General features: G+C 45.0%; 2 protein-coding genes across 2 annotated transcripts; both read right to left on the bottom strand.

The window, feature by feature from the left end:
* Positions 1–13,279: 13,279 nt before the first annotated feature.
* Positions 13,280–21,187, bottom strand: exoc7 (exocyst complex component 7). Its single transcript, XM_068754356.1, has 22 exons — positions 21,046–21,187; positions 20,823–20,888; positions 20,432–20,616; positions 20,240–20,345; positions 19,888–20,110; positions 19,553–19,720; positions 19,283–19,294; positions 18,388–18,480; positions 17,615–17,683; positions 16,665–16,810; positions 16,380–16,532; positions 16,181–16,279; positions 16,043–16,105; positions 15,851–15,917; positions 15,089–15,127; positions 14,749–14,814; positions 14,544–14,664; positions 14,294–14,389; positions 14,152–14,215; positions 13,889–13,930; positions 13,646–13,779; positions 13,280–13,545 (listed from the first exon to the last, which is right to left on the bottom strand). The coding sequence occupies exons 1-22, from the start codon at positions 21,103–21,105 to the stop codon at positions 13,443–13,445; spliced, it is 2,175 nt and encodes a 724-aa protein (XP_068610457.1). The 5' UTR covers positions 21,106–21,187; the 3' UTR covers positions 13,280–13,442.
* A 688-nt stretch (positions 21,188–21,875) lies between these two features.
* tvp23b (trans-golgi network vesicle protein 23 homolog B (S. cerevisiae)) lies at positions 21,876–24,906 on the bottom strand. The gene is made up of 7 exons (XM_068754392.1): positions 24,844–24,906; positions 24,229–24,305; positions 23,338–23,482; positions 23,146–23,235; positions 22,823–22,948; positions 22,511–22,639; positions 21,876–22,428 (listed from the first exon to the last, which is right to left on the bottom strand). Exons 1-7 carry the CDS (start codon positions 24,853–24,855, stop codon positions 22,402–22,404), a joined length of 606 nt encoding a protein of 201 aa, XP_068610493.1. The 5' UTR covers positions 24,856–24,906; the 3' UTR covers positions 21,876–22,401.
* Between the last annotated feature and the right edge of the window lie 8 nt (positions 24,907–24,914).

The following is a 24,914-nucleotide window of genomic DNA, read 5'->3' as shown; positions in this document are numbered from 1 at the left end:
CTGGTCTGTTGTCAATTAAAGTTTGCAGCCAGCGAGGAATCTGGTAGGGTTGTGTCTAGCGTCAACGAGGCCATGCTGAGTGCAAATAGAGGTGAGTGCTGCATGACCGGCGTAGAACAGGATCGCCTGTGGCCTTGGATGCTGGGTCATTGTCCAGCTGTGCCATGTCCCAGGGGTGAAGTCTGTTCACAGGCTCCATGATGTCCCATGAAAGACAAGCAGCATGTGCTGCAGATAACATGTGTTAGCAACACCTTTAGTCATGCGTAGTATCTAATGGCATTCCCATTGTGCGTGTCTAATCTGACTTAAATGCTGTCACATTTCGGTCCACCTGACCCCTCAAAGCATTCTGTGAGGCTAAGTTGTCAGTGTCGTGTGGTATAGTAATGCTAATCCCCCACAAATGACCGGTTCTCACGAAGATGCTGATGTTAATGGTGCAGTCTCAATGCTAGAAAAGCACTCTGAGAGCGCAGACCTCCGCCAAGCAGCTCGTTCCCCTTGTAATTTGGATTTGCACCATCCACGTGGATGATCTGGATCATCATCAAAAGGTTCTGATTTGTTCTTTGTATCTTTATACACCAACCACGAAAAGTAAAAATGAATCGGAGCAGATTTGTGAATCTGTAAATGGAGTTTTCAATGTTAAAATTTAATCTTTTTTTGCTGACCTCATTCTGGATCAGATCCAGAAGACAGTTTGCATGATAGTGCATCTAAGATAGACCAAGACCCATCTTCAGATTATAATTTTTTTTTATCAAGATCTATCCAGCAGTTTTATCATAATCCTGACAAATGCCATCAACACCATAATCACCTTTGCGGAGGCAACAAATCCGTTGACACTGCTCCGATGTGGAATCGTCTCAGCTATAATACAACGCTTGTCAGAAATCTATATCGCTAATATTAAATGCAGTTTTTGAATCATCTTAATCCACAATCCGGATTGGTAAAACAGAGATCCCCCCACCCTACATGATCGTGTCAAATTCTGGAAAGGCATCGACCACTAGAGTTTGTTTTCTGGGACTGCTTTACAGAAGTCTTTGTCACATCGTCAGGGTTGGAAGCCACGTTTCTCTTGCTGGTACAGTTTATACATTACCGCTGACAACTGTAAGTAGCTCCTAATAAATGTACTACCTACTCCCGAGATCTCTTTCCACGGCATTCTTAAATGCTGGCAGGTTGTTGCCAGGGCTTCGGGAATAAGAAACAACACAGGGGCCTTTCCTGATTTGCTCTAAATGGTTGCTGAGTCAACGATTAAACGTGGATAAATAGACATTCAATGTTGGCCTTTTTAATATGGATTTGTTTTTGCAAAGTCTCCACAAAGACGCTGCAATTCAAAGACTGATTACAAAGGACTGTAATCACGACACAGCATTTTGTGCAATTTCACAGCCCTTATGATGCAGTCAAAAAAAAAAAAAGGGGGGGAACTGCTACAAGAGCCCATGACTGAGCGAGCGGTCATCCACTGTGATGTTTAATTTCAAACATAATCATACAAAAATTCAGTAGAATTATCCGCTCCTGAAGTAAGTCTAGTTATTAGGGAAATGCAGAAATGATGATTGAATTATTGATGGAAACAAGTCAAGCATAAGTAACCTGGAAAGGAAAGGTTGCGTTTTCGTCTGTAATGCGTTTAAGGAAATCCGACTAAATTGTGAGCAGTTTTATCGGTCAGCCCCTTGTGAGATAAATCTAATAATAATCTTATGGCCATGTCAGATCATCGAACAATGTTTGAAATTGTATTTTTGATGCCCTGTGAAACCTCCAATCTGACCACTTTGCCGGGTGATTTTCAGATTTGAGCGTGTCGCTCTAGTTTTTTTTTTTTTTTCCTATTCATTTTTAAAATAACTGTTGGCACCGCAGCCACTTTTCTTTTCAGTAAAAGTCATATTTTGCATTATATTCGGGGGGAACTCCTGTATTGTCTGTTGTCTTTATGCGCTATGTTGTATGTTCATTTTTGCAATATTGCTATTGTTTGTTTTTCCTCAAATTTACATCTCTGCTCATTTCTTTAATGCTAAAATAAAAATGCATAACAGATTAATTAAAAACAATAGAGAGACAAACAGACATAGACAGATAAATGACAATGATAAATGCCCGTTCCCCCTCACCTTAGCCGAGACGCTGTTTTCAATCAGTTTCAAAGGAAAAGCGCTGACTTCACCGGCGGAGCGCCCCGGTATCAAGAACATGATTCATGTTGTCCGTGTGCACCGTTAACGACACACAGCAGCGTCCGTGGTGGAAACGCTGCCCTGGTTTTCCACACAGAAATCAACTTGTGACCTTTAACAGTGGAGGGGAAAGAAAATAAAGATGAGGAGGATGGGAACAACACAAATAAACAAAGCAACAACTGTAGTGACAGCGCCATGTCCTGTCATGTCATCATTAGGGGGGTGGGTTGTGACATTTTTACCTGGCAACGTTCCTGCTCCCACCAGTAGCAATGTAATTTAACTTTGTCAAAAGTTAAATTAAATCAAAATTGTCAAAAGGTTCCATTAAGACCTTATTTTCAAATAACTTTATTGTTCTGATGATTACTTCATGGTGCGGGCTTTAAAGGGTTAAATCACTTGTAAGTGTTTGTGAATGTTGGAATGGCGTTTGTTTGTCATTTCTGACTGTCAAAAGCAGCCATTGGCCAGGCTTCAAATAATTTTCAACTCTAACTTGGTAATTTGTTTTTGCCGGATGTTATCAGTGTTGGGAGTCAGTCAGTCTCAAACCCGACCACAGAGCAGGTAACGTTTGAAAAAGCATCTTCCCTCTTGACATTGCTCGGAATAACAGTGGGCATGGGCACAAGATCTGATCTGTTTTAAATATATTTATTGGAAGTGAGCAATGACTCAGATTTTCCTTCGTGTGTGAGAGGTCTACAATGCTTCCTCTGCAAAAGGGTGGTCTTTTGTGTTGCGCAAATCCAATTAATTGGCAAAAAACTTTTCCGTGGCTTTTGGCCTGATATAGTTGGAATTATTCCCATTATTCCCACATCACATTAAAAAATGTGCTCCTCAGAAGCAATGCGAAATGTGAACGTTCCGAAGCTCTCAGGTGATTCTCCTCGTGACTGATGCAATTTGAGTTTGTCACGTGTCTAAGTCGGTTCCAGGAAGGAAAATCAAGGGGCGGCGGATCACGTGGGGCGCCCGAGCAGCAGGTAAATAATCAATATCCGTTTGGAGAATACAGACCAGTAGGATATAGCCAGCAGGACGGGGACAAGACTTGGAGCTCAGCTGTGAGGGTTGTGACCTCTTCGGTCTGGAGGAGGTCAACGGGGAAGGCTGGTCTGCGGGCCCTAATCCATTTCCCTGGCCCCTCTCTTCAGGGGCTGTTATCAAGCCTCGGGGTAGGCAACTGTAACAACACGACCCGGGGCTTCATGCTGTTTCATTCACCCAGACCCCTCTGGAACAGTCACCGAAGCCGACTGCTCGCATCCCGCAAACACAGAGAAAAACAGCAGACGCTGAATAACTATCTGAAGCATTCTTCAGATAGGGAAGAATGCTTCAAATCAGGCGCCACTGAACTGTGACACACCCGGAGCCACCTGGCAGCGATGATAGCGATGACGATGGCAGCACGTCAGATGAACGCTCGACTCCCCATACTGTCGTTGGGAATATGCCGTCGCATTCAGAGACGGTTCACTGTTGGGGGGGGAAATGGCATGGGGATATTTTGATGGCAATAGGAGGGCAATTAAATAATAAAAACTACACATGATACTCCAGTGGAAGCAGAATCATTTCCCTTTGACCATGCGTTCGCACGCTGGGTGTTTAACTTTAAGCATTGCCTGGATGCTCCACACCGTTCCTCTCACGCCGTTTTCTTCCCTGCAGAGTCTGCAGCTTCGATCAAAAGAAGTCTAAGCCTGTATTTTAAGTGGCTCGGTGTGCGATTGCCTTCCTACCGTTTAGACTTTTTTTTTTTTTTTTATTGCCAACAGGCCTCCACGATCCTGTCCGGCCTCCGTCGACATGTCATCAGCGGCAGCTCTTATGTTGAGGAAGGTCCATCATTCGATCCTCAGACCTCCAGTGGAATCCTGCCGTGACCCCAGGATATACAGCGGGAGTTGCAGCAGAGGTTTCTGGCAGAGCCCACGGTTCCCGTGCAACTGGCCTGCGCAGCTGTGAGATCAGGAGGAAACGTGTGGGATGAGGTACCGCTGCAGGCCACGCTTTTGCTCTTCGATCCAAATAGTTTTCTTCACGTCTTTTTTAATCATCTTATTGTCAGAGTGATGCCTATCCTATTCTACGCATGTATTTTTTTTTTTAATGACTCTATGACCTTTCTGGCAGCTGTCGCAGACATAACATTTACACAGACGGTGATATTTTCATTAGTAATAACTTGATTTCGACAGCATGGTGAATAAGCGAGTCACGGAAACAGAACTTTCTGATTATACTAATCAGACAAAGGTTATAGCTGCATTAGCCTTTGTATATTTTCACTTTTTCATGTCAGTGAAAGAAACGCGATCGTACATTTCGTCTTTTGATGAGTTTCTGGATCATCGGCTGTAAAACACCTGTTTCTACATTTGTCCGTTGAGGCGTCACACTGGACGAAAAAGTTGTCTGATGCATTTCAAGCTCCTTTTATCTGTTTCTTTTTTGCATTTACTCTATTTTATGCTTCTTGGGTGGCTTTTTTTGTTTTTGTTTTTTTACATGATGCTGGTTGGTGAATTTTTTCAGAACAGGAAACCAAACTGTTAAAGCTGCTGTGAGCCGACAGTGTTTTAAGTAACAGGTCAAACCACAGAGTTGTTGTTTTTTTTTTTTTGGTGGTGGTGGTGGTGGTGGTGGTGGTGGTGGGGGGGGGGGATATTAGTGCAGCAAAATGACTATGGCCTGGGGTGAATAATGCAATAGCTGGAAACAGCTTTTTCAAATACTATTATGAAGTTTGGAGTATGATAAATGGGAGTACGGTCAATTGTCGGATGATAACATAAACTTTATGGCTTGTTCACGTCGTTATGTGAACTGTTGGAACCTCGCAGCCCCCAAAAACTGCATGAGCTCCGCTGAGGCAAACTTGGTCATGGAAACTTTTAACACGGTTGACCTGAGCTGATCCAGACAAATGGATCATTAAGAGAATAAAATACAGATCTAAAAGGGAAAAACTAGTTCTAAAATTACTACAGAATCCTGATTTTACATTGTTGTCTAAATGAGGAATAATGCTATATATATGTTTTTTTTAGAAATGCATCCATTCTGTAGGATATTTAGCAGTAATAAAATATGTGTCTCCTCAGCCTCTTAAAAAAAAATGTCTGTCTTTAATTACCTTGATCAGAATAACATGGAAACAATCACAGCAGAGCTGTGAGAGAGACTAATCTTCTGAGGAAGACTAGAGGCGTGTGTGCTACTCTTTTTTTTTTAATTCCGATTGGGGCTTTCATAACTTGCCAACCCTGGACACGGCAGCAGCAGCACCCATCATGCTTTCAGCTCAGACAGCAGAAGCGGAATGCTCTGGAGCAGTCGGAGACGAGACGGCATCGACAATCTGGAAGCAGCCGGAGCTGCAGACTCCAAATATCTCCGTGCTCACTTATTCATCTTTTTTCACTCTAGAGATTACATCTTTAAGGAGGAGGGGTAGGGGTGGGGGGGGGGGACTAACCACCTCGCTTTGAATAAAAAGGAAATGCAGAATGGCATTCAACACAACAGGAAGACCAAAAGGACGGCAAGAGGTCAGGAGAAGATTAAGGGCAGAAACAGGTGTATTGCTGCCCCTGTTTAGTAAACAGCAAGATCCTATCGCTCTGCCTCCCCATTCCACTGCCTGTTTGGGGGTAAATACCACCATGTGGCCCTGCAGGATAAATAAAGAAATGACGGAACACTTTTGCCCCGATGGGGCAGGACTTCTGTAATATACAATCCTAAAATAGAGTTCCCATTGGTCAGTATGAAATATTCTGCAGTCGGTCCTCGCCAGCTCGATCTGTCATCGCACCTCATTGTGGAGAAATCCAAACAGTCATGTCGCCGGTGTTTGGGTGCTTTTACACCACCGAGCCGAGACTCACACATGTGTGCGCTTTGAGCATCTGGTTGCGTGCAAAATGACATAACGTTTGACGGCACATGCTCTTGTGTTACGCTCGTGCGTTTGGGAGTTTTTCACTGAAGTAGATTACACTTATTTTCCATGCTGCTCATCCCTGTGATGCATCATCCACCTAATTCAACTCATTATGAAGCCTTGTTTCATGTATTTAATCGCCGACGACTACAATCTACTTTGAAGTGGAAAAGCCTCTTTCCTGAATGCACCTTGCAAAAAAAAAAAAAAAAAAAAAAACAGTGCCGGTGGTGGGGACAGTGTTTTAGTGACAACAAAGGGTAAACATGACATAAACACAGAGTCACGCCGCGAGTGATTTACTGCACCAAGGAAAGAGTGTGCGTTTCATTAAGGCTATTTGCGCATCACGCTTCTTAGTTTTTCCTAAAATCAGAGAAAGAAAGAAAGGGGTCGTGTGTGGATTTGGGTTAGGATGGTGAATTAATCTCCGTTGGGAGTTTGCTTTGAGGTTAAACCCTCACAGGATGTGATTTGTGTAGACATGTACAACATACTGCATAAAAGACATAGCAACCCTAAGCTTTAGGGTCGGAAAACGAGGCTGTTTTTACCTGACGTCCACCTCAAAGTGATTACCTCCTGAGAGGAAAAGAAGGAAACGCGGAAAACTCTCGCAATGGAAATCAAAATGTATGTTGTCATGAAGTCATCCAATGAGTAAACGTGTTTAGATTTAACTTAAAGGGCATTTTTAATTGAGTTGCCATTTTGGAATGTTTGTGTTCGGCTGAAAGCTTCGTTCTTAATTCACCTTAGGTGCTGCAGCTCGGCCCTTATGAGGTGACACGTGCACGTATTGCAGGAAAGACATCCCTATGCAGAAGTATGATCACCTACATTAGTGAGAAAATGTCAGAATAGAAAGGAATTTTGTCTAAAAAAAAAATGAGGTCAGCTTACAAGATGAGCTTCAGGGGTGGATCGAAAACGGACAAGAAAACAAGTCCGGACGTAACCACAACAACGTTTGGTAATAAACCCTTTTAAAGTCGAGAGGAGCACTCTTCCATTCAACAGATATGGATGTCCAAGACAGCCGCGGGTGTAGCGTCGACACGATGCCTATGAGAGTGAATTAATGCGAGAGGTTTATATAGGAAGAAAGTATTTTAACCTATGGAAAAATGAAATTCCATAAACGAGAGTCATACGGGAGACACAAAAAGGTATTAATGGAATTGTCCAGATACAAGAATGCATGTTGTGAATCACTGGATGTCGTGTAAATATATCATGTTTTTGTCTGCTCCTGTTCTCCCTGTCTCTATCACTCTCTCTCTCTCCCTTTGTTTTTGACTATCCTCCGCCCTGTCCTTGCCTCTCTCTTCCGCTCTGTCATTGTCGCTCTGCCTTTCAACCTCTCTCTCTCTGGCTCTCTCTATTTCTCAACCCAACCGGTCAAGACAGACGGCCGCCCACTATGAGCCTTAGGTTCTGTCCAAGGTTTCTGCCTGTTTAAGGGTCGAGTTGGGTTCTGTCTTTGCCTGCAGGTCTTTCCCTGCTACACCTGTAAAGTGCCTAGAGATAACTTTTCTGTTCATCTGAATGAATTTCCTAATAGTGGAAATATAGTTTTTTAGAAGTATAATGGGTGGCAGAAGTGAGAAACTTATTTAGCTACTGTTGAAAGTTTCTTTTTTTTCCCCCTTACAGAAATGACTAAAACATCCTCAAATCCATTCCATTCATGAAAAATTGACTGAAGAAAAAAAAAACAATCTGGCGTAGAATTTCTTTTTTTTTTGTTGCTTTTTTCCTTTACTGTCCCGTTTCCTTTCTTTTCCCTCCACATGTTTTAAGTCCATGTAGAAACTCATGGATAGCAGCGGCGAGTAGGTTCTGTAGGAGAAAGATAGACTAAGCACAATTAGGGGGCTTACATTCCTTCCGTTTTTCTATAAATACTCTGCACATTTCCTCTACTGTCTGCGATTCTCATTAAACGAGTGGAAACTCTGCCTGCCTCGCGTGGCAGAGCGCCCCTTTACTTCTTTCGGCCTCTGGAAGAGGACATACTGGGTGGCTGATCGGGCAAGCATGTGCGGGGGATTATAAAAGCTCTTACAGGCGGAGAACACAGGTAGTGGAGTATAAAAAAAAAATCCCTGCATGTTACGTCAGCTGCTACATGTAGGATTTACAAGCTTCCTCTGGCTTTGAACTCAGAGTTCATTGAGTTTGCGTGCCCTCGCTGAGCTTTAGCGTCGACATCATTATTACCTGAGTGTTTGAGTTGCAGATTGCAGCCGCATTATGCAGCTCCACATTCTCATAAGCAAATCATCATTTCCTTTAAGGAGAATTTTGTAAGCGAAATGTCTAAAAACAGGTCAGTAATATAGGGTGCCTTGACCAAGGCTTCAGATGACAGGAGGCATCGCCTGTGGCAACGGGACCCAGTCGACCGGGGAATTTTTGCAGATGAGAAGTGATTTAATTTCAAATTAAAACTGCACATCATCCAAATTGCACCTTTGGTTTCAAAACACAGCAGAGCTGCAAGAGGTGCTTATACCTTTACCAGTGCAAAACCCAAAAGGGGTAGGGGTATCATGCAGGGTCTGTCTTGTAGGGAGAGTAAGGCTCAAGTAATTTCAGTGTGTGAGCACTTATTTTAAAATGTGTTCATAGGCTGGAAATAATTTCACGGGTGGAAAGCGCTTCTGCTCCTTTAGTTCTGGTCACTATGTTGCTACGCCGGACTTTCTCAACAGATTACCTACACATAGGAAGAGTTTTGTCTCAATGCCAGATGCTTTGAAAATGTAAGGGATGTGGCTGCCCGAATAAAATGGTTTGTATTTATTTCTTATTTATTAGTTTAGTCGGACATTCGCAACATATGAACTCCAAGGGGAGGTGGTTAAAAAAAAAAAAAGGACCCGATGCTCTAATTGCACCAAAAATCAAAGCCATATAATTCCAGGCTGCTTCACCCAGAGGTGAACAAAACAGTGACGTAATGCGTGTGGGGTATGAGTCGCTTTCCTTTGTTCAGTTGCTGAATCACCGTCTGCAAAAAATAAAGCATAAGAGGAGGCCGACAGCATTGTTGAGGCATTCTACGCTGATGCATGCCAGGAAACCAAGGAGGAAAATACGAAATTGGTAGCCCCTTTATTTTTACAGGTAAATACCTGCTTGGTAATACCGTGGTATATGCAAAAAAATATATATATATATTAATCTGCCTCTTTTCTTATCCTCTAAAACATTTTAATTTGATTGGGGCATTTTGGTATGATAGTTAACTCTGCCCATCAGTCATGGATCAGAGGCTGATCCTCTGGTATTTGTTAGAATTTCCAATAATGATGATATTTGGGGTAAAAATGGCTTCACTGCAAGAACTGTGTCAGCGATGCAGAGCGTCCCAGTCCAGCCGGTGACTGCTGACACCAGACTTCCCAGTCTAACACACAGATCAAGCAGCTACCGCTCCTTTTTTTGTTTTTACAAGTCCCCACTGCTGTTTAGCTCCAGTCTGGTAGAATGACTGCGGCTGCAAAGTTATTAACCGTGTGCATGTGTGTGTGTGTGCTGCAACATTTAGGTGGCTAGAAGAAAAATGTCTCCACGGCCTAACAAACGACGGATTTTTAAACGCCAGGGCGCTTTTAAAAGTCGTCTGTGCTCTAAGCGGTGTGGGAATCGGAAGTCAAACCGTTTGAAATCGGTTTCTTCGCAAAGTGTGGCGCTGCGATTGATTTCTCCCTTTCCGAGAGGGGCGGGCTGCAATCATTTCAGAGCAGCGCGCTGATGTGGCCTCTGCTTGTGATCCAAATGAGAGGGGAAAATGTGACATCATGAGGCACACCATAAGTCAAGACAGAAGGTTTGTGGCCGGACATGTTTTTCAGAAGTTACAGAAGCCTGAGTCGCGTGCGCCGGCCTCCTTTGTGAATCATCTCTGTGTGACAAGATTCATTTTCTGTTTCACTGTGGAGGGTTTTAGCTTATAAATATTATTTTTGTTTTGTTATTGTTGTTGCGGTTTTCGCATGGCGGAAGTCCTGCGAGCGCTTGCCTTTTCCGGAAAGGGGCGAAGAGACTGGGCCAATATGTCCTTGAGTTTTCCACCGCATAACAACAATGTTTCAATTTGTCTAATCGGGGGGGGGGGGGGTATTTAGGCTAAGTAAACTATCACTCCTCAGGATTTCATCTGTAGCTCCGGCCCAGTCATGCAGACTTCTTATTCAAACCACTTGTGTGCGGTCGAGAGCGGGAAAAGGGAGGGCAGCCGGTGGAGATGACAGGGGGGGGGGGTTGGGTAACTGGGAGAAAGTCTGGGATGCAGAGTGAGACGTCTCGGCGAGAAGCAGCAAACCACACAGTTTGCGTGATTGCGGTTCTCTCGCAGTTTTCTCAGTCTCCGCTTCCCCTGCTTTACTTCGTCTCGCAGCTCTCCGAGCCACCTGCATGCCTCGACGTTTGACCTTTGTGACCTTTGACCTTGATCACAGTGCACACGTGTTTCTATGTTGCATCAGATTCAGGGTTCAGTTTGGTCTATTTGTTTTTTTTTTCGTTTGACTAGCGACTCTAAGGATTTCAAAGAGGTCTCTCAACTTTCGGGGTTTTTCTATTCGCTCGCTGCGACCCAATGACGTAGATTCTCGTTCATCCAGGTTCTCGCTAATCCTTATAAAGGTTAAACTATTACGTAGAAGCGTGTTCATAAGTAACTCCTTATAGAACAAAATGTGACCCAAAATAATACGCCCCAACTCGACATGACCGGAGAACAACCTCAAATTCCAGCTGATCGTCAGCCGTGTCATCATCGTGTGTGGAAAATGTGTTTACTGGTATGGATCGAAAGTTCTTGTGGGCTGCTTGAGAAAAATACACAATTCAAAAAAAAGCTTGTGCTTTATTCCTAACAGCCTATATTTATTTATTTGGCGGCTAAAAACTTATGATTTGTATGAACTTAATCTGTAAAGTAAATCACATCAAGCAGTGTTCAACGTTAAATTCCCCCAGTTTATTGTTTAAGGATGTTTTATGCGCAACAAAATGCTAAAGTCACATTGGCGGACTTTAGGCTGCCCTCTGTGTCACTGCACTGAACCATCTAGTGTGTAATACTCACACACAATACTTAAAATATATTCACTCTCAATGCTTATGTAGCACTTTCTGTACTTTTTCACATGCTAAAGTGTGAAATTGCTACTTGCGTACATGCCGATGTCTGTCCGACTAACAAATGCGCGGTACCTGAGGATGCAGCATCAACCCGAAAAAGCTGAACAATGAGTATGCGAAGGCGCCACAGCCCACACCGCTACCCCCGTGGGATCGTGGCAGCGGCTTACCTTACCCAATTCCTCCATCTCAGTTCCCTTCATCGATTTAGGATCATAACTGGCCTCGTAAAAGTTTGAGAAGGGGACGTGAGAGCCAAAATCCAGACCAAGCCAGCGAGTTTTAATGGTGCAGGTTTATAATGAAACACTCCTTGAGCCTTTCTCCCAAAGCGCTGACGTTATCCACTGGACACGGGCGCATATTAAAAGTGTACGCTATTTATAATGTGTGGGACCATCAGTGAGGCATGGCGGCAGGGAGTTGAGAGGATTAGAAGGGCTTTGTGCGTGTGTGTGTGTGTGTGTGTGTGTGTGTCAGGACGTTCTCCAATATGTCCGTTAGCTGGAGATTTATCCGCCGGTTCCACTGTGGAGTTCTGTCATGTTTTTTTTTTTTTCTTTTCTCTGTTGTATGGGCGGATGAACGGCACGCTGTGTTGTTGTACAGAGCAGATGTTTTGAGGTCGCTGCTTCCCGATCCGCCTCGCTGGAAGTGTTGACACTTGCGGGTTGGAGTCATACTTAATGAGGGAATCATGATGTGTGGGTTGTGGCCCATAGGATACGCAGAAATGGGCGCCACTGCCATTCATATATCCAAGCGCAAAATGATTAGCTGTAATTGCACCCTTCGCTTGCCAGTGTCCAATCAATCCAACTTCTCTCTTTTGATATTCGTGCACCGCGGTGACATTTCGACTTCCATGTGATATTTTAGGACGCGTCCACTGGAGCCATCCCATTGCAGGTACAAAAGGTGTGTCAAACCCATCTGCGCTGTTACTTCCTTTCCAGAGCTCATTGCGCTCACCTGACTGGTCCAGACAGTCTGATCATTCCATCTGAACCAAGATGAAACAGCCCCGTGTTTGGTCGCCAGCCGTCTGGCGTGTGCTTTACCACCCTCACCCTGCAGACTTCCTTCAGCATTCCTGCTCTGCTCGGTCAATGATCGCACGCAGATGATGTCATTTCCTGCTCGAGGGGCTCCCGTTCTTTTCCTTATGGTGGCCACAGACGGCATCTAAAATGTGACTCAGGTTAGTCTTGATCTGATAACTTTAAGCATTACCTTGTGGTGGACCAGTCTGGAGAGTCACGAAATCCGTCTCAAATTGACTTTTGGTGTTTCCCCATCACCTAAAAAAGATATATATGCCGTTGAATTATTGGTTAGTGCCTGCAATGATTCAGCACCTGCAGCCGCAAGCTGGTCAATACTTTCATTTTCTGTCATTTCTTACTTTTTAAACAAATTCTGAGAGGCGCACAGTGCAAATGTCAGTCGTTGCTGCACTCCGACGACAGACGGGCAGACTTATGGGAAGCATGTAAACATGAACGAGAATCTTCAGCCCATCTGAAGCATCCTCCCTCATGAATTCTGTGTTTTGGGCCACAGCATGAAGTCAGACAAGTCAGTAAACTTGTCATTCATCGGGCTTCTGCTGCCCTCTACTGGTGGACAGGAAACATGTCCGTTTAAATGATAGACGCAGAGCTCTGTTTAGACTCGTTGAACTTCCACGGATTTTTGCAGGATGTTTGATTGCGGGGAGAGAAAAAAAAATCAGACATCCACATCCTCATGGGTAAAACCTGTTAAATTTAGCGGTGTGTGTGTGTTCATTTAAATTATATAAAGGGCCAGAAGCTTTACGGCTTTAGGGAGGGAAATGGAACAGGTCACGCTGACTCCTCTGAAATAAATGTTTTCCTTCTGATGAAGCCAATCCATTGCACGAAGTTCGAAGTTTGTTTCATAGTCACAAAGAGAGTCAAGTCGGAGTTCCCTTTATTTGTTGGAAAGGCTAAATTACATAAATACATCCGGTTGATATCTTTGTACAGAACACTCATCAGACAGAGAGAGAGTGACGGGATTGGAGACGAGAGCTTGTGAGGTGTGTTCAGGGAGCGCGGGGAAAGCCAGCTGCGGGCTCAGGCGGACGTGTCGAACAGCCTCTCGATCATCTCCTCGACTTCCTCCGGCCGGTACTTGTGATACTTCTCGGGGTTCTTGGTGAACGAGATGTTGGCGCATCTGAGCAAAGGAGGAGAGAGAGAAGTGGGAAAGCGAGCCAGACCCACAACAGGAGCGTGACGCTCAAACTCCCGACTTTCACTCCCAGCTCCTCTCTCACCTGTGCAGAAAGGCCCTGTAGGCGTCGGACACCACTTTCTTCTGAGCCTGGCGGATGAAGTCTCGCTGCTCTTTGTCAGGGATGGCCCAACCCTTCTGGATCTTACACAACTCCTCCAAGCCGTCGTTAAAACCCTGAGAGGAAAAGAGGTGGGATCAGCTGCAGGAAGCCGCCGTTTGTTCTTTTCTTTCACTACAATTGTGTGATTTTCTTTGGGGGGGGGGGGGGGATCTCTGACCTCACCTTGAACTTGTCTTTAATCACTTGTCGCTCTTTATCTTTCAGCTGCAGGAAGAAATGAGTGCAATTACATAAAAAAAATTTAATTTATGGATGTTGGTGTAAATAGTGATATTTAGTGTAATTCATTGTTTGATTTAATGGGAAATAAAAGAGGAATTATGAAAATAATAAGTATTTTGATTTAAAATGCTTATTCCAACAAACAGCGGGTATGTTAAAGTTGCCGCTTGTGGTCGAACCCAAACGGGTAATACGATTCTGACCTTGGAGCCAGGTTGGAAGACTGGAATGTTCCGGTCTGTCAGGTGCTCTGTGACCCTCAGCCAGCTGCAAGAGGTTTCCATCCATCAGGCCAGAAACAGGCGGTGACCGGGACGATGCAAACAGTTTAAAATCTGCATTTACCTGCTCTTGTACATGTAGATCTGCTGCTCGATCAGCTCTCTGTACAAACTCTCGGCCTTCTTCTGGGTCACCGTGACCAGCTGGATCAACTCGGACCTGGAGACGTTTAAGAAAGGACTTCACTTTTTAGACTTTCTTCATGTCCTACTTCCTGCAGACCTCCAGCTGCAGCAGTTGGGGATCTTGAACACCACACAGTCTTTTTATATATATATATATATATGTATATAAGTGTTAAAACTATACGCACTTCTCCAGCGACTTGAGGATGTAGTTGTAGTTGTTGTGCAGAAAGACGGCGCTCAGAGCCGGATCCTCGTACACTTTGGATTTGCTGAGCAGGTTCAGCTGCAGGTTCCCCAGCACCTTACCTGAGAGTTAAAAACACTCCTGCGTCAGCTTCCAAAATAAAAGCAGGTCATTTAACTTTGAAGGGGTGTTTCCTCGATACTTACATATATAAGTACTGAGGAGCTTTTTGTTGAACTCGGAGGTGTAGCTGCTCGCTGATGAACTCACCTCTGGAGGAAATGCAAAACGTTTCAGCACCAAAACAGGTAGATCAATCCTTTGCAACACCTTGAATGGAGCAATTCGGTATATAGGTATTTGACTAAGTAAAATGTACTGCTTATACTTGTGTATTTTTACTCTTGTAAGACTTTGATTGTAGGATTTTTACTTGTATCAGAGTATTTTTCCACTAAAGTACTGCTGCTTTTACTTTAGCAATAAAGATCAAAGTACTTCCACCGCTGCTCAGGGACCTCCACACAGTCTTTTTTAATTGCTTACCTCGGGGGTCTAAAGGTATATTGTAAGTGTCCCCCAGTACTAAAAGGGCCGAGCCAAGGCAAGAGAGAGAAGAGAGGGGGGGGGAGGGGGGAAGAGGCACAAGTGCAAAAAGGTTAGAAAAGATCTGTTAGTGCAGAGTAAGCAAACAGTCATCAGCCAAGGCAGGGAGGGACTGGGGGAAAAGGGGGAAGGCACAGGAGGACAGGACGGAGCCGGAGACCCGGAAAGATCCTGGAACGAGTGAGGATGGGGTTAACACAGATGCTCCCGCTTAGAGAAGGGACAAATAATGAGGCAAGAAGAAGGAAAGGAAAGAGGGGATGAAAGGTGCGTAGAAATAGAATGAGGGACGGGAGGAAACCTGTGTGTGTGGGACCGGCGCTGCTGGGACACACGGCTCGTGATTCTGACCGAGGGAGGGGTCCGTCTGATCGTTCACTGCTAATAAAAGGCCACGTGTCCGCCTCATGCTTCAGAACCCGTAGCCCCGCCGGTGAGGTCACGCCATGCGCAGACACAACATTCCGTCTGAACGTTCTCTTGTCGAGTCGATTCGAAAGCAAATATTCCCAATTAATCCTTAAAAACACATTTGCCCTCTGACCTGCCGGCTTTTCTATCCAGATAGTTTTAGACACGGAGTTAAAATCACAGGGCCGCTGCTGCACTGTAGGACGCAGCGGCGTAGCATGCTAGCGGGGCAGCAGGAAGTCTAGGATGAGGACGGATGACAGGGGGGGGGGGGCGTTGGCGTGGCTCTACCTTGTGAGGCCAGCATGGCTCCGGCCGTCTCGTGGAAGTCCAACAGCTGCTGCAGGAAGAGGATGGCCTGCAGGAGAGAGATGAAGGTAAGCGTCACCTCGGCTTTATCGATTGGACAAACGCCGCTGTTCCCATGGAGACGGGGGGGGGGGGCGGGGGGGGGCTGAGCCTGAAGTGTGAGCATTAGCTTACGTTGCTGGTGAGCTCATGGACTGTTCCATCCTTGGGCATGTTGTACTCTTTATCGGGATCATTCTGTGGTCAGAGAGAGAAACTTTAGCATTTAACTAAAGAGAAAAATAATCAGAGATTAAAAAGTGAGCCTGTTGCCTTGATGCTGTCTGCAAACTCCTCCAGGGCTTTGGCGCCAATAGTCTCCATCGAGGTGATGAGCGTCGGCAGCTTGTTCTTGGTGCTCGCTGCTGTTCCCTGCAGGGAAAGTCAAGAACAACAACAACGGGAGCTTAAAGATTCTCCCACGCGCCGTGTCCACGCAGTGCGAAGCAAAAACAGGACGAGCTGTAAAGACCTGCAGCGTTGAGTCGAACTCAGACTTGTACATTTTGAGATGCCTGAGGATGGGGAAGATGGTGAGGACGGCCGAGTAGTCGTGGCGCATTATGGCTCTGCGAGCTGCAGACACGATGTTGTCTCCCTCCAGCATCAGGTTGTCCAGAGCCTCCTGTGGACGACAGAGGAGACAGGAAGTAGACTAAAGAATGGAAACGCCGCGTGCAGGGCAGGAGGGATGCGTCTACTTCTTCGTGAAAACCTCCGGTAAGAATTGGCTGCGCCCAGTGAGGCCGGTTCAGACCTGAATGAGGGAGTCGAACGTCTTCTTCTGGTGGTGTTCGGGGATGATTTCTGTCAGGAGGGCGTACTCGCTCTGGGCCAGCTTCACGAAGGCGCTGATGCAGTGGATGTAGGAGTCGATCTCGACGTCCAGCACGTCATCCTTTCCTGAGGTACATGACCAAAGATCCAGTCAGCCAGGAAATAAAATAAATAAGTCCAAGTTCACATCGAGACGTGGGCTCTGGCCGGTGGCCATGAAGCAGTTACTGAGTATTTGTATGTGCTCAAATGGTTTTTAGGCTGCAGTCGTCCCATCGCTGTATCGCGGTTCACTTTCCATAGATTCACTACGTGTGTATAAATGCTTAAATGTCCATTATTTTTGGCATTTTATTGATAAAATAAGCATTTTCTAGCCTAAGAAAAATAATGAAAACGCGTATTACAACACGTATACAGTATTGCAACAAATAAAATGCAGTACCAGTACGGTACAGTACATGTTGAAGGAGAACTTCAAAGAGCATCAGAAGAGCTCTAAAGCGTCATCACCTTCATCATCGTCATCACCTTCATCATCGTCATCATTGCAGTGTCTTCAATGGTGAGTACCCCGCTCTGCTCTCACATTTTAGTCTGGTCAAGGTACCATTATTATTATTGTACTCCATGTAGGATTACTGTACAGTGCAATTCATTTAGGATTAAGAGTACAAGTAGCACCGAGTATTCTGGAGCAGAAGAAATACACACTACTGTTACTGTATTACAATACAAAAGTGTTTGTAGGCGTGTGGGAGGGTAATACAGGGTGGGTTGATAAGAGTGCAGGGGGGGGGGGTTTATAAAGGTAAAAATACACGTAAACTATGGGGGGGGGGGGGGGGGTTACGGAACGTCACAGCCGCGATAAACGATAAACGAGGCCCGCTTTGTTCCTTCCGCTTCCCTCGAGTTCCTGCCACTCACCTGAGGCGGCCCCGTGCTTCTCGGTCAGGGCGTCAGAGAGGTGTTTGACCCGCAGGTCATGATCGTAACCTGGTGGGGGTGGGGGGGGGCAGCGGGAACACAGGCCTAGTCAGACCACCGGGGTCGTAACAAGGCCGAGAGGGGGGACAGGGTGGAGGAGGGCAAACCATCTGCACCAACCACCATCACCAAGCATCCAGCAGGGGGGTGGGGGGAGGAGCAGGAGACACCCGCTGAAGTAAAGTGAGGGAGGGGGGGGGGGCCCAGAGAGGTTTTGTTGTGTGTTTGTGTGCGACTCCTACGTTAGACGGTGTGCGTTTCAGGGACATGAGAGAAATCAGGCTCAAGTAAAACATCACAACAGCTTTTTATTCACCGTAAAATATGCATTAAATTCACGCATTCTGGATCTGATCCAGAAAAAAAGTTACATTTTAACATTAAAAACCCATTTATGGATTCAAAAATCAGTTAAAAACTCTGATTCACTTTTACTTTTCACGGTTGAACTCAGAACCTTTCGCCGATGACCCGGATCACCAAGCGGACGCAGGAACTTTTAACCGGGTTATTTATTGTGCCTGCGTTTGTAGTTCCATCTCTCATTTCTTACTGAATGATCTTAAAGCTGTTGTGAGCTTTCTCTGCGCCTGTTTCTCTGAATGAGACATAAACCAGAAGCACAACATTTCACCGGAACACCGTCAGCAAAGAGGGGGGAGAGGAGGGTGGGGGGTCGCACAGACACCGGAGGGAAGACTGAAGTGCTTTACCTTCCGAAGGAGTGAGGTTAGAGCCCCCCTTTTTCCCATCCAGCCCATGCTGTGAGTACTGTTTCAGAAGGTTCTGAGCCTTGCGAATGGTCCCTGGTCCCATAAACACAGAGACAGGGTCCAGAAGGGGGAGGGGGAGGGGGAGGGGGGGGGGGGGGGCGAGTCCAGACAGCCAAGAAACAGTGTCAGGAAGAAAAACAGAAGAAAAAGGAGAACTAGGAAGTGAAGCACAGACACCACCACCGAGACGGGCAGCAGACGTTTGTGTATTTGTGGGGTGGGGGGGGGAGGGGATAGCCTAGCATCACAGCTACACCCACAGGGATGACCAGGTGAGAGACAGAGCGACTACAGCTACGTCATCAGAACACGGCGGGGACACGTGCTCAAACGGGGTCATGTAAGAACAGAATAAACAGATTAATAAACAGCCATCACAAGTATCACAATTAACATATCCAGCATTCACAGCAGCGTTTGTTACATTTAGACACAAATCTCAGGACTACAAACATGGCATCTGTGCGTGGTTAGCGCGTTAGCAAGCATGTAGCACATTTAAAGCTGCTCTCGTCTCCTGTCGTCTCTACGGCAACGTGAAAAACCGCTGGTTTACCCGCACCGTTTTCATTGCCCATGGCTCGCCGGCCGGCGTCAAGCCGCCCAAATTCCACCCCATGCAGCAAACACAAAGCGACTTTGGCGTCCCATTAATCCAACATTCACTCCAGTTTGAGCCTGGCTTCGGTCTCATCCATCGACTCTAGCAGCGCAATGAGAGCAGGGACCGACGCGGCCCAGCGGCGCTTCGCACGCCGACGCTCATTGGCCCTGAAAAGTGGCGTCAGACAAACAGAAGCGAACACGAAGCGCACGCCAGGGGCGTTCCGTTTACCTGGGATGTAGACTGTGAGGTAACAACATGGGGATTATAAAAAGAGGACAGGATGAAGCATTAGTTGGAGCCGATTGTCGAATCGCAGGGTAACATCGGGCGGCCGTTCTCGACGGTCCGGTGAGGAGAGGCTAACGTGGAGGATACAGGAAGCAGAACGGAGGCTGGACGGTCGGCTAATCGATGTGCTGAATGGATTTCAGCGTTACAGGAAGCGTAGCGATGGAGGGGATGATGGATTTGGTTTGAGGAGACGCCGACTTTGCTGACCTGGTCTCTTGGGAGCCTTTTTGGTGGGCGTGTCCTTGCGTTTGGTCTGGACGGCGGGCGAGTAGAGGATCCCGGAGGAGGCGCTGTTCTTGCGGAAGTGCTCCTTTAGGCCTTTGATGGAGCGATCCAGCTGGTTAGACCTGATCTGGAAGTAGACGTTCATGAAATCTGCAGGAGGGCAGATGAGAAGACTTATTCTCATATCGCTACAATACGCACGTTTTGGGGGAAATCTGTCTGTGTGAGACGCAGGAAACAGAAAAATTTAAAACGAGACCGGGAGGGAAGGAGCCGGAAAGAGGATGTGAAGCCAACCAATCACAAAGGTTCCCCACCCTGGTTACGTCCGTATTCCACCAGCCAGCCGGCGATGCAGGTGATGTCTTGAAGCACGGCTTCGGGCAGGTGTTCGAGCACCACCTCCTCCTGGACCTCCAGCTCTTCGTCGACACTGATGACGTCCAGGATGAGGATGGGGGGGACGGGTTTGCTGTAGCGAGTCAGGAGGCTGCGGAACTCGGCCTCCAGAAGCTCTTTGCCCTTCTCAAAGCGCGCTTTCTGCGGCAGGGCAACAACGTCATGCAGGAAAGCTACGTCGGACTTCCGAACAACCGTAAATGTTGGATTTTTTTATTTTATTTAAATTTACACAACAGAGATGATCTGGACTGCGACAGGAAGCCGTACCACTGTGTTGAGCTCGGGGCTGTCAGGATTGTTATCTTGAAAATATTCCACAGCTTTCTGAATCTTGGCAATGCAAGCCAAATATTCATCCAGTCTGCCAGTCGGCCTGAGGGGGACGATACAAAAATAGTGAACTTTTTATGCACGTGCACAATGAAAGGCAAAAAAAAATAATAATAATAAAACCCTCACCCCTCTCTGATGATCCTATCGGTGTCTTTGGCCACGTGGTAGTAGCTGATGACGTGGTCCATGCAGGACAGGGTCTTGTCCACGTTCTCCTGCAGACGCTGCAGGTTCTCCGTTTGTTTGTGGACCGGGATGATGGAGTTCTCCAGCTGCATCAGGCGGCTTTCAAACGAAGACAGGATGGAGACCTTCCGGGAAGAGAGTCGCATCAATTTCCTGCAGCGATGCCGGGGGGGAAAAAAAGCTACAAAAGACTGTTTATGAATTAGAAATAATTTCTTCTGGTGGAAAGGGGAGAGTTCACTATTTAAAAATAATAATAATAATACTTGAGACTACATTTGACTCGATTGCGTTTTATTTAAGGCCGTTTTAAAGGTCTTGTGTCCGGTACCATTCCCTTGGTCAGCTGATCACTCTTCTCCAGGTTCTCCCTGATGAATGACAGCGTCTCTTGCTCCTGGAACATCACACAAAAACGCAACGACTCACTTCTCTCACGCTGTCAGCAGAAAGTGGCTTTTTATGTCCAAAAAAACCCAATAATATACAAAGAATATGGCGCTACTTTCACACGTATGTGGCTAAAACGCGTCTTCCTCCCGGATATGTCTGACCTGCTTCAGTTTCTCTTCTATCTCCCGCTTCCTGGCGGACGCGTCCTCGGTAGGAATCATTCTGGAGCTAAATAATAGAGATTAACAGGTCAATTTAGCACATTGATATGACGACAATAATGGATCCAGCTAATGCCGGATGGATAGCTAAGAGCAGTTAAGCCAGGCAGATTAACGATTAGCACGATTTCCTCTCCGGTTTTAAGAATAAAACACCGTGGTTATCTGACGTGCCATGTATCTGTTATGAATAATCAACATTTAAGGCGGTAAAATGTTCGCGTATATCAGTATATAAATCATTAATGCATTGGCCTAACCAAATGTCTCTAAACATAAAGCGTAGCCATTACAATTTCACATTTACGCGTGTGCAAAATGCAGCCTTATTTTGACAGACGTATCCTTCATTTCCGGTATGTATGTTTGTATGGAAACTTGACAACCATGACTTCCGGGCCTGTTGCTTGGACCAAAACTGAAGTAGTTTGTGGTTTTCGCAATTTTATATCATTTCGAACTGCAGCACAATGGTAGTACATATACATGTTAATTTATTTAAGATACTGCGAGATATTTCATGTCGAGGGAACTGAAACCATTTCCGTCGACTCAAACATGTCGCTAGGTGTCGCTGCAGCCTATTGAAGTGACGAGCCATAAGCGATCAATACCAGAGTGCCGATCATTCATCAATAAACCAAGCGCTGTATAATTGCGTTTTATGTTTGTCGATTTGTTTGTATATTTAGTTTATACTCTATTACATGTATCATTTCTGCTAAAGTTTAAAGTTCTACAGTGAACAATAATATAAATCTTAAAAATGACAATACAGTACAGAAAATTGTCAGTGATGTATTAGCAGAATTAGTTCTGATTCATTACATACATATTTACAAGTCTCCTGGAATACTTTACATCCTTGTTTACAACCATGTCTGATACAAACAAAGTGTTTTTGCACAAAAATAACCTTCTGACAAACAAGTAGTTTTAATTTTACAAAGACTAAAATTAAGAAATGACAACACAAACTTGTAGAGATATTTCCTGGATCTGGCATACATCAAACTACAGTTCCCCATTTCAAGCCCTTCCACACTTTCCAGTCATCATTTGTTATAAAGTAGGAGTTAAAAGGCTGAAGGTTTATTGCTCCACTTCAGTTATTGGAAACAGACATCAGACCTCAGACAGAAACCACAAAGAGCACTCTTTGTATTCGAACATTAAATAAAAGGAAAATATATGAATTCATGTGTTGAAAAGATTTCTCTCCATTCATCCACTTGCTAAAAGTATGGTGCCTTCATCAATAATGCAAACGTTTTGGGAAATTTGCAAAGCTACACTTTACGATTCCTCTTCTTTGGACAGCGTCTGTGGATGAAAAGCACGACACACATGAGGATTTAGGAAACAGAAGAATTTCGGTATTCAATGTGTTTAAAGTTTTTGTCACCTGTTTGAGGAACTGTTGTCCAAAATAATCAGTAGCCATGTTCTTTAAGCTGGTCTTGCCTCCCACTTTACACCGCACGTAACCATAGAGATTGGCCCCTTGCAACACCACACCCATGACCACCATTGGCTGCAAGGAGGACGAGATCATTCAAGGTTAAAACCTGATCATGTTCTCCACAGGGAGGAAACTTCTTAAGAACTGAGCAACAGCGTTGATCAAAAACAATTTCAGTCCTTTTTTTTTAATGAATGTTGACAGTAAGAAAATTCTAAAAGAACAAAATCCCACCGATTAAAACTAAGGACTTACCACCCACTTGATCTCGAAGGAAAAGAGGGTGCTGAAAGCAAAGACGATCCAAAGGATTGGACAAACAATCAGCCCGAGCCAAAAGATTCTGGACTCAGACTCTGATCCTTGTTGCTTCCCAGTTTTCTGAAAGCAACAGGATATTCTCACAGTTAGGACAGCTGCAAATACTATAAGGGCTGCGGACAGTAAACAAGTTGATTTATCGAGGCCACGCAGTACAAGGTCAGTACTTTTTATTTTTTATGGTTATGTGGGGCCGAACCATTTACTGTAACAGAAAGCAGAGAAAGCAGCATGAAAAGAGCTGATCTGCATCGAACCTTCCTCGACTCAAACACCCAGTGACTGCGTCCATCATCGTCCACCTGATTCCACCACCTTAGACCAACCATCAATCTCCCAGAGATGTTCTGAAAACACAAATGGATTTTTTTTGCGAGTTAAATTAACACCAACGTGGTGACGAGATTTCCTGCAGAAAATGTGTCGCGCAAAAGAAACAAAAGCCACACCTTTACCGTCCAGAAGTCACAAGACAGTAGAAGGATTATTGTCACCATACAGGCAATGGATCTTTCACTGAACACCTCACAAAGCAGGTACACGAGGATGGCAGCCGCTCTGAAGAAGAGGTGGAAGAAGGAGGCCACTGGATGCCTGGTAACAGAATTTCAATGTGATCAATATACCGTTGAGGAATGGGAAAACAAAGAGAATACTGTCCTACAAATCATTCTTACTTTTGTGATTCGTTAGTTTGTGTTACAATATCGATTAAGAGATGGAATAAATAAATGTCCATCTCTTCACAGCAGCCGAAGGTGACACAAAGTTACCGTTCAACAAATACAATCCATAGATTTGAAAACACACCATTTTGTAGTTTACTTTTGCTGTACAAAAAAATAACATTTTTTTGTTATTACATTTTTATGATTATTAAATGTTTAACTAGCAAAAACAAACAAGTATCCCAGACAACCAGTACTTTGAGTGTCATCCGCAGGCAGCAGTCCCCCCCTCCTTATGGTAGCAGTAACCAGTCTAAACCTGTTCCTGAGATGCAGCAGGTATGTTGATCCTGATTCTGGATCATCACACATGATGCACCAGGGCAGGGGCCATCTGTTGTTGTTCTTCTGAGTGCGGCACATAATACTGTAGAATGGTGAACAACGACTTCCACCAGCATCAGAGTGACACCATCCCGGTCATGTAACCCCCCCCCCCCCCAGTCATGCAGGAATCCTCTGAATATTTTTATAGGGATGGGTTAGTTGTAAAATGTGGTCATTTGAAGTTAGTTGGATAAAAGTTATTCCTCTAAAGATCACAACTCGGACTAAAAACAATCAATGTAGCATCACCGCTGTGTGACAGAGACCTTTAAAATATTAACTCACTTAATATTCGTCTTCTTTGAAGTTTTCCCCGCATCTTCCTCCGAATCAAACAGAGCAACGTCTTCATCATTAGTATCCTGGAGGACCAACAAGAAAGGGCATAAATCAGTATGCAGTCCTGGGTCAGAAGACTAAACCGCAGTCGTACCTTTTGCTTGCATTAATTAAACATAGGCCCTCCACACACAACAATTAACTAAATCGGGTTTCCAGGCAGGAATGTCGATGATTTAATTTGCGTTTTAACTCCTGATTCACATCGAAGCTAACTGAATGTTAGCTGAACATAAGCATTACAGCCCCGAATTATCATTAGCTTGCTACCGGTGACAAAGTGGACACACTAAAAATAATATTGCAGATATTTAACACAAACAAGACTATACTGTTGTGGGTTTTGAAAACGTTAAATAGCATTGGTCGGACAACAAAGTATTGTTGTATGCTATTATCTAGCATGCTAACCCAATACCTAGCAACATTAGCATGACAGCTCCTCGCAGCTGGGAAATATTTGGTGCTCGAAACTTAATCTGCCGATTAAATGACGGCGTCTATTTTTCACATTCACATACTTTTGACAAAAACATACGATAATAAAAAAAAATCACTTACGCCTGCTATCATGTTGAATTTCAGGTGGCTCTTCCTTGATTACATGCTAAGTTGGATGGTCACGTGACAAA

This window comes from Brachionichthys hirsutus, chromosome 21 (genome assembly GCF_040956055.1).
Source record: "Brachionichthys hirsutus isolate HB-005 chromosome 21, CSIRO-AGI_Bhir_v1, whole genome shotgun sequence".
Taxonomy (NCBI): Eukaryota; Metazoa; Chordata; class Actinopteri; order Lophiiformes; family Brachionichthyidae; genus Brachionichthys; species Brachionichthys hirsutus.
This window is presented reverse-complemented; position numbering and strand designations above follow the sequence as displayed.

Coding starts and splice junctions, on each gene's coding strand:
- exoc7 (XM_068754356.1), bottom strand. CDS start 21,105: ATGATTCCTACCGAGGACGCGTCCGCCAGGAAGCGGGAGATAGAAGAG. Junction 14,216..14,293: donor ATCTACATGTACAAGAGCAG/GTAAATGCAGAT, acceptor AACCTCTTGCAG/CTGGCTGAGGGTCACAGAGC. Junction 13,780..13,888: donor TGATTAAAGACAAGTTCAAG/GTGAGGTCAGAG, acceptor TTTTCCTCTCAG/GGTTTTAACGACGGCTTGGA.
- tvp23b (XM_068754392.1), bottom strand. Junction 23,236..23,337: donor GTGACTTCTGGACGGTAAAG/GTGTGGCTTTTG, acceptor TTGTGTTTTCAG/AACATCTCTGGGAGATTGAT. Junction 22,429..22,510: donor GACAACAGTTCCTCAAACAG/GTGACAAAAACT, acceptor TTTCATCCACAG/ACGCTGTCCAAAGAAGAGGA.